An 8,052-nucleotide genomic window follows, 5' to 3' on the forward strand; every position below is an offset into this window, starting at 1 on the left:
AGTAAACATAAAAAAATGAAATAATGTGGTTGCATAAGTCTGCACACCCTCTTATAACTTGGGATGTAGCTGTGTTCAGAATTAAGCAATCACATTCAAAATCATGTTAAATAGGAGTCAGTACACACCTGCCATTATTTAAAGTGCCTCTGATTAACCCCAAATAAAGTTCAGCTGTTCTAGTAGGTCTTTCTTGACATTTGCTTAGTCGCATCCTACAGCAAAAGCCATGGTCTGCAGAGAGCTTCCAAAGCATCAGAGGGACCTCATTGTCAAAAAGTCTGTCAGGAGAAGGGTACAAAAGAATTTAGAAAGCATTAGATATACCAAAGAACACATAGAAGACAGTCATTAAGTGGAGAAAATGTGTTGCAACAGTGACATTACCAAGAACTGGACGTCCCTCCAAAATTGATGAAAAGACGAGAAGAAAACTGGTCTGGGAGGCTGCCAAGAGGCCTACAACAACATTAAAGGAGCTGCAGGAATATCTGGCAAGTACTGGCTGTGTGGTACATGTGATAACAATCTCCCGTATTCTTCATATGTCTGGGCTATGGGGTAGAGTGGCAAGACGGAAGCCTTTTATTATGAAGAAAAACATCCAAGCCCGGCTACATTTTAGCAAAAACACATCTGAAGTCTCCCAAAAGCATGTGGGAAAATGTGTTATGGTATGATGAAACCAAGGTTTAACTTTTTGGTCATAATTCCAAAAGATATGTTTGGCGTAAAAGCAACACTGCACATCACCAAAAGAACACCATACCAGTGAAGCATGGTGGTAGCAGCATCATGCTTTTGGGGCTGTTTTTCTTTAGATGGAACTGGGGCCTTAGTCAAGGCAGAGGGAATTATGAACAGTTCCAAATACCAGTCAATATTGGCACAAAACCTTCAGGCTTCTTCTATAGAGCTGAACATGAAGAGGAACTTCATCTTTCTGCATGTCAACGACCAAAAGCATACATCCAAATCAACAAAGGAATGGCTTCACCAGAAGGAGATGAAAGTTTTGGAATGGCCAAGCCAGAGCCCAGACCTGAATCCGATTGAAAATTTGGGGGGTGATCCGTAGAGGGCTGTGCATTGGAAATACCCTCGCAATCTGACAGATCTGGAGTGTTTTTGCAAGGAAGAGTGGGCAAATATTGGCAAGTCAAGATGTGCCATGCTGATTCATACCCAAAAAGACTGAGTGCTGTAATAAAATCAAAAGGAGCTTCAACAAAGTATTAGTTTAAGGGTGTGCACACTTATGCAACCATATTATTTTAGTTTTTTTATTTTTACTTCCCTCCACCTAAAAGATTTCAGTTTGTTGTTCAACTGAGTTGTACAGTTTATAGGTCACATAAAAGGTAGAAAAAGTTCTACAATTATTTATCTTTGTCTCATTTTTTTACATCACAGAAACCTGACATTTTAACAGAGGTGTGTAGACTTTTTATATCCTGTGTGTGTGTGTGTATATTTGGGGGTATCTAACTCAATACATCCCATGACATTATATCGGCCTTTTTCAACCAGTGTGCCTTCACGCTTCTTGAGGAGTGTCTTGGCAAAATGCCTACAAATTGCCCAAAATTGTATACAAGCCAGCAGGTGGATAAATCCTGCCTTTTTAGTACACAAAGCAACGGGTTTTCATTGTGCACTTTTTTTACTTTTCTAGCTGTCGGCATCCTAACAACCAATTACATTATCAGTTGATAAGGAGGATGTTGGGTGCATACCCAACATCCTCCTTATCAACTGATGATGTAATTGGTTGTTAGGACATCATTCTTGTTTGCCCCTGTCAGTCAGCACTTGGGGGACCTTTTATAGCATTGCAAAGTCATCCCGTTTTGGCCTAGTCTTTTTTTTTTTTTTTTGCCACTTTTACTCACCTTGCACCTATTATTGTTAGTGCACTTGGATGGAACGTGTGCTGGTCATAAGCTTGCCAGCAGTGGAAGCTTCCCATCAGTTCTTTAAACTGTTACTGAACCCACATCAGTAAAATCAGTCTGTATATGCAGTAAAGCATGCTGGTTATACTCACTGTGGGACCTATCTTACTTGCTTCCATGCATTTTCCAATGCAGTAAAAGTGAAAGGATAGTTCACTCCCATTTCCACTATGGCAAAACACCCATGCAAATGTTGCCTTAATTGAAATGGGAATCGTTTTTAGTTTTAAAAAAAAATTGTTTGCATTTTACCTTCCATAGTATTTTAGAGACTTTCACTTTACCAATTCAGGGCAACGTGCCAGGTTGTTTTTGAAAGAGGAGCCCCCAACACTGACGTTCACAATGCTTTTGCCTTGCACTGATTCTCTGACAGAGCTATTGGGAAATACCCAATGCTTCCAGGCATGGAGGAGCATGTGACCTTTTCCCAGGAAGAGCCTGTTCAGCATGAGCCGTCAGTTGCTGTAACATGAGAAAAGAAAAAAGTAATCAACCCTATGCAATCTTCACCATAAAAGCTTGCTTCCGTTCAATAATTCAGTGAAGGAACTGTAAAAGTGAGTATCAGCAGGTGGGAGGTTGTTCTGTCCAAAGAACCCTCTCTCTTCTCCCTGAATGTGATAGAATCTTAAATTTTTACTAGACAACAGAACGGCAACATCATGTGTTCAGTTAGCATTTAGGTGAACCAGGATATAGTAGAATGGTCTTCCTGGCTATGCAGTGCAGTAGATGTATTCTAATCACAATGGTGACTGAACGAAAGTCGTTTCACAGCTGAAATAGTGGTTTATAAACTGTGTTTTTTGGTATTTTGCAAATTCATTTTTTTTTTTTCATTATATTCTTCCTGTGAGTAGACTACTAGATGACATATATCTGTGAATTTATGGTTTCCTTCTGCCAGTCTAATTTGTTAATTTTTTTTTTTCACTTTAATGCAGCTGGTACAGCTCTTGGCATCGGGATTGTGAACATCCTGCATACTATAAACCCTTCACTAGTTATACTTTCCGGGGTTCTTGCCAACCAGTACATCAATGTGGTGAAAGAAGTGATACGCCAAAGAGGCCTGGCATCAGTCCAAAACGTAGATGTGGTTGTGTCTAATTTATCAGACCCTGCCCTTCTGGGGGCAGCAAGTATGGTGCTGGATTATACCACCCGAAGGACATACTAATATCTCAAAGCACAATGTGATTTTAACACTTTCCCTGACCATTTTAAACCTTGATGGGAAGCTTCTATTTTCACTTAGAATGAAGGTGGCCACAGTGTTTGAATTTTTTACTTTACAATTTATCTTTTTATTTTTTTAACTATTTTAATATTTATTATTTTAAATATGATTATGACCATTATTTTGGCAAACATTCTTTTGACCTGTTGTACAGTACTTGAACACTTTACAAACTAAAATGTGTAATCAGAAAAGACCAAATGTCTCCACTTGGATATGGATAATTCATACATGTTTTGAGAACAACCATGACGAGTGAGATGAGGTTTTTGTTCTTTTAAAGGGATCAATCAATGGTGCCCTTTAGTATATCTCTAGGCAATTCTCTTTTGTTCATTGGAGTAAACCACTTTCTCTTTAGATCACCTATTGAGTATAGTGCCACCTGCAGGAGTTGGACTCTAGATTGTGGCCAAAATCCCCCCATACTGTGGAGCAGCTAGGTTTATTACTTCACGTCTGAGAGTTAGGACATAGACATTGTGTCCTGGAAGGACTTCAAGGAATTTACTGGCTGGGTGGCAGGCTGAATAATATAGATCCTGGCAGTTTCCCCAGTTGCTTTTTGTTTTTTTTTCTTCCCCCTCTGCACTTTGGATAGAGTGGGGAAAGGTTAGGCTTTCAGTCAAAATTGTATTGCTTTCTGTGTCCCCATTCACTTATTCTGGGGACAACTATTTAAAGTGGTTGTAAACCTCAGATATGAAAAGAGAACAAAGCACTTCCCTTACCTGAACTAACCTGAATTCAAAGCAGAAGTCTGGTTCCTCTCTCTATCTGCATGACTCACTCCTATTAGATTAGGCCAACACCATCTTCTTCCAGGAGACAGCCCTTGAGCATGCAGCAGATGACTCATAGACTCAGCTCTGTGTCTCTAAGCCTTTGAAGAAGGGGGGTGTCACATTCCCCCAACCAGCTTTCGGATTACACTTAGCCCAGTGCTCTAGCTCTGCAGTGTGTGTGAGAGTTTAAGTCCCTGCTCCGTTTTCTGCTGCTGAGAAAAATCCTTTCTTCTGCGTGTTATAGAAAGCTGTGCAGGACAGATGGCTGCATATATATATATACAACTTATAATAGAGGATTTGTTTCATTTGTGTATTGTCTTAGGCTAATCACATCACTGGGTATAAGTAAGGGTTTATAACCACTTTGTTTTAACCCCTTAAATACCACGGGCAGTTGCAGTGTGGTCCCGTTCACTTGAATCAGGAATCAGTTGTGTTTAGTGTACAGTAGTGCCCACTGTGCATCATTTATACACCCCTGGCCACTGCCTTTGTGGCTTAAAGGATGGCATTTGCAGGGGTAGTAAAAACGTAGCTCACCTTAGTGTTTTATATCCCCCCCCCCCCCCCCACCGCAAGTATAAACAAGCCCTAAGAGGAAAATGAGAGATTTACTTTAACTTCTAGTTGCATCTCTGAGATGGGAAGGGACATTTCAGCAATGATGCAGACAGCAACAATTAACCTGGCAGGGGTTTTAGCCTGTCCCTACTCTATCCAAAAAAAAAAAAAAAAAAACAATTTTTGGTTACACATAAAGTTTAAAAAGATGTGTTCAAAAACTATATTATATTGCTGGAGTTTCAGGTTTTCAAGCAAGGCCATTATAAATCAAAAGGAGGCATGGCACTTGATGGACTTTAAAAGAAAAAATATGCAGTAGAATCCAGCAATAGGAGCAATACCCATGTAATAGAACCCACAACAGATACAAGATACCAACTGGTTTTTATCCACTGCTTAAATATCCAGTGTAGGTGGACTCGGCTTTTAAATGGTTCTTTAAAAGAATTTGCTGTGTAATATATCAGTTATATTTAATGTATTTATATTTTGTATGTTTAGTGTAAAATATAAGGTGTTTTTCCCAAAGCTAATGAGGAGCAAGATTGTGCAATAATTAGTTTAGACCTTGGTGTAGTTGTGTAAAAACACAATATAGCTGTAAAATGTTTAGCATTTTTTTTTATTGTAAAGGACATGATAAAACAATAGTATGGGTTTTATAACATTTAAAATCACATTTTACAAATGGGTATTTAGTCTTGGGTTGTGATCATCCTGAAGCTAAAAGATTTTTTTTTTATCAATCCTGAGGATATAAGCAAATGCAGTTGATTGTTGTGAATTTTTTTTGTGGTACACACAAAAGGTGCCTGGAAAGTAAATAGCTGCTTGTCCTAAGATCCCAAATGGTTGAATCTCACTTATTAGACCAAGGGGAACTTGTGTGCTCTTGGTCCCAGACATGTCATACACTTGAATCATGATCATTCACACTTGAAGACCTTCAACTAAAAGAGGTTTAAAACCTCTTCTGTAAACAAAATGAAAAAGTATGGTACACATGAAAAGCAGTAAAACGTAATACATTTTTTACATCATGTTTAATAGTTAATGAACATATTTTGATATAAGTGTATTTGTTTTATGTAGTGCACTCATAGCTGGAGTTTGAGCCTAATTGTAGTTTATCAGAAAATGTTATATAAATCAGACGGGTGGCTTACTGTTAAATTTCTCATCCTACCCTAGCACCTAGCCGAAAACTCCTATCTTCTGCAGTATGTTGTAGAAGATTGCTGCATTGTGGAAGAGCCAGTAGCCTCTCTGTAGTAGTCTGACATACCCCCTGCTGAGTCTGATCTAGCAGTTTAAAATTAGCAAATCTTATGCTTCCTGCTGATTGCAGTGCTATAGCTGTGCCTCAGCAGGGGGTGTTTCAGGCTGCTGTAGAGAATCCTACTCTGGTCTGTTTACAGCGAACTAAGAGCAGTTTTTCTTTCTACAACATATTTCAGAAGATGACAGTAAGCACTTATCACACACTGGTTTGAACTCCGATTTAATTTATTTAAATTGCTGAAAAAATACAATTGGTTTCTAATGTTTTGTATTGTTTCTAGCGTCTCCCGAGCCATGGTTGCTCACAGGACTGTTTGCATATTCAATTCTGTAAGCTACTGCCTTTTCTGTGTATGCATAGTTCATTAGTGTTTGCTTTTGACAGAGGCCCTGATAATACCCTACTGTATCCAAATCTAATAGTTTAGATTTGGGGCCTAAAATGGGAATCTGATAATAAATAAGCAAACTGCCATTGCTGACTTGTTTATGAAGCTGCTTGCTCTTGGGCTCTGATGCCTATTATGCGTAACTATTTCCTGAGTTACTGATCCCAAGTGAACATGCGTCATGCACTTGCATTGTGTTCCAGGCCATTGGTTTGCCAAGTAGGGAAGGATAAAACAATAGCCCTTAAACATACAAAGTCAGCAATGGTAACATCCATGCTTCTGCTTGGTCAGATCCCCCAAAGATTGTGTACATTCCATTTGCATACCAGAACAATTTTAATGTTGCGTGTTTTCATGTTTCGGTACAAATGTTCATTTATAGAAAAAAAAATAACAATCTGTAGTCCACACATGCTCATAAACCTGTGAGAATGGTTTGTGCTTCTGAAGTTGTGTAAATAAAACTGAAATAATTCTGTTGTCTGTTTACTTCTTCTCGTATCTTAAAAATGATCAGTTTTCCAAATGATATTAGGGAAATGTTTGAATGAGAGATTGCTAGAAAGCAAGGGTGGCTGCATATGATAGTCAAACCTTACCTTATAAGTACAGGATCGATAAAGCCAGATTCCAAGAGCAATGTCTGCTAGTGCCATTAACATGAGATGGGAGACTAATATACAGTTGCAAGAAAAAGTATGTGAACCCCTTGGGATTACGTGGAGTTTTGCATGAATTGGGCATAAAATGTGCTCTGAACGTCATCTAAGTTAAAACAATAGAATAACACAGTCTGCTGAACATAATACTACACAAACATTAGATGTTGCCATGGTTTAATTGCACATAACATGTAAACATTCACAGTGCAGGGAGGAAAAAGTATGTGAACCTTTGGACTTAATAACTGGTTGACCCTCCTTTGGCAGCAATAACCTCAACCAAATGTTTCCTGTAGTTGCAGATCAGAACTGCACAACGATCTGGAGTAATTTTGGACCACTCCTCTTCACAAAACTGTTTCAGTGTAGCAATATTCTTGGGATGTCTGGTGTGAATCGCTCTTAAGGTCATGCCACAGCATTTCAATCGGGTTAAGGTAACCCTTTCCAGCTTCATGCAAGTCAACAATTCTTGATCATAGGTCTTCTGAGACCTCTTTTCTGCGAGGCATGGTTCATATCAGACAGTGCTTCTTGAAACCGGTAAACCCAAAACAGGTGTGTTTTTTAAGAGCAGGACAGCTGTCAGCAACACATCCAATATCATCACACTGATTGGAGTCAAGATTGGCTCACTCCTGGCTCCAATTAGCTCTGGGAGAAGTCATTAAGCTAGGGCCTCACATACGGTTTCCTCCCTGCACTGTGAATGTTTACATGTTATGTGCAATTAAACCATGGCAACATCTAATGTTTGTGTAGTATTATGTTCAGCAGACTGTGTTCTTCTATTGTTGTGACTTAGATGACGTTCAGAGCACATTTTATGCCCAAATCATGCAAAACGCCACATAATCCCAAGGGGTTCACATACTTTTTCTTGCAACTGTATACTGTATATTATACATTCAGATCAGTCCCTGCCCTCAAGTAGCTTACAATCTAAAGTCCCTCTCACAGTCATACATACACCCACTAGGGCCAATTTAGACAGGATCCAATTAACCTACCAGCGTGTCTATGGAGTGTGGGAGGAAACAGTACTTTTTTTGAGAGCTTTCTTTTGCTATTTAATCACTGAATTTTTAAATTTTTGCTATATAAATGAAAAAGACCAAAAATTCACTAATGTGTTCTGCTGGGGCAGTTTCCCTTGCTGGGGGATTT

General features: G+C 39.0%; 1 protein-coding gene across 3 annotated transcripts in view; it reads left to right on the top strand.

Annotated features, from left to right (window-relative positions):
• The window catches only part of GNE (glucosamine (UDP-N-acetyl)-2-epimerase/N-acetylmannosamine kinase), a 69,530-nt gene extending 62,828 nt beyond the window's left edge, over positions 1–6,702 (top strand). For all 3 annotated transcript variants that reach the window (XM_089670881.1, XM_089670883.1, XM_089670882.1), the window contains one exon: positions 2,903–6,702. In XM_089670881.1, coding sequence (XP_089527007.1) covers positions 2,903–3,138 — 236 coding nt within the window. In that variant the 3' untranslated portion in view covers positions 3,139–6,702. The remainder of the gene's footprint in view (positions 1–2,902) is intronic.
• The last annotated feature ends 1,350 nt before the right edge of the window (positions 6,703–8,052 follow it).

This window comes from Staurois parvus, unplaced genomic scaffold (assembly GCF_062004578.1).
Source record: "Staurois parvus isolate SC_StPar_1 unplaced genomic scaffold, SC_StPar_1.0 ptg000096l, whole genome shotgun sequence".
NCBI lineage: Eukaryota > Metazoa > Chordata > Amphibia > Anura > Ranidae > Staurois > Staurois parvus.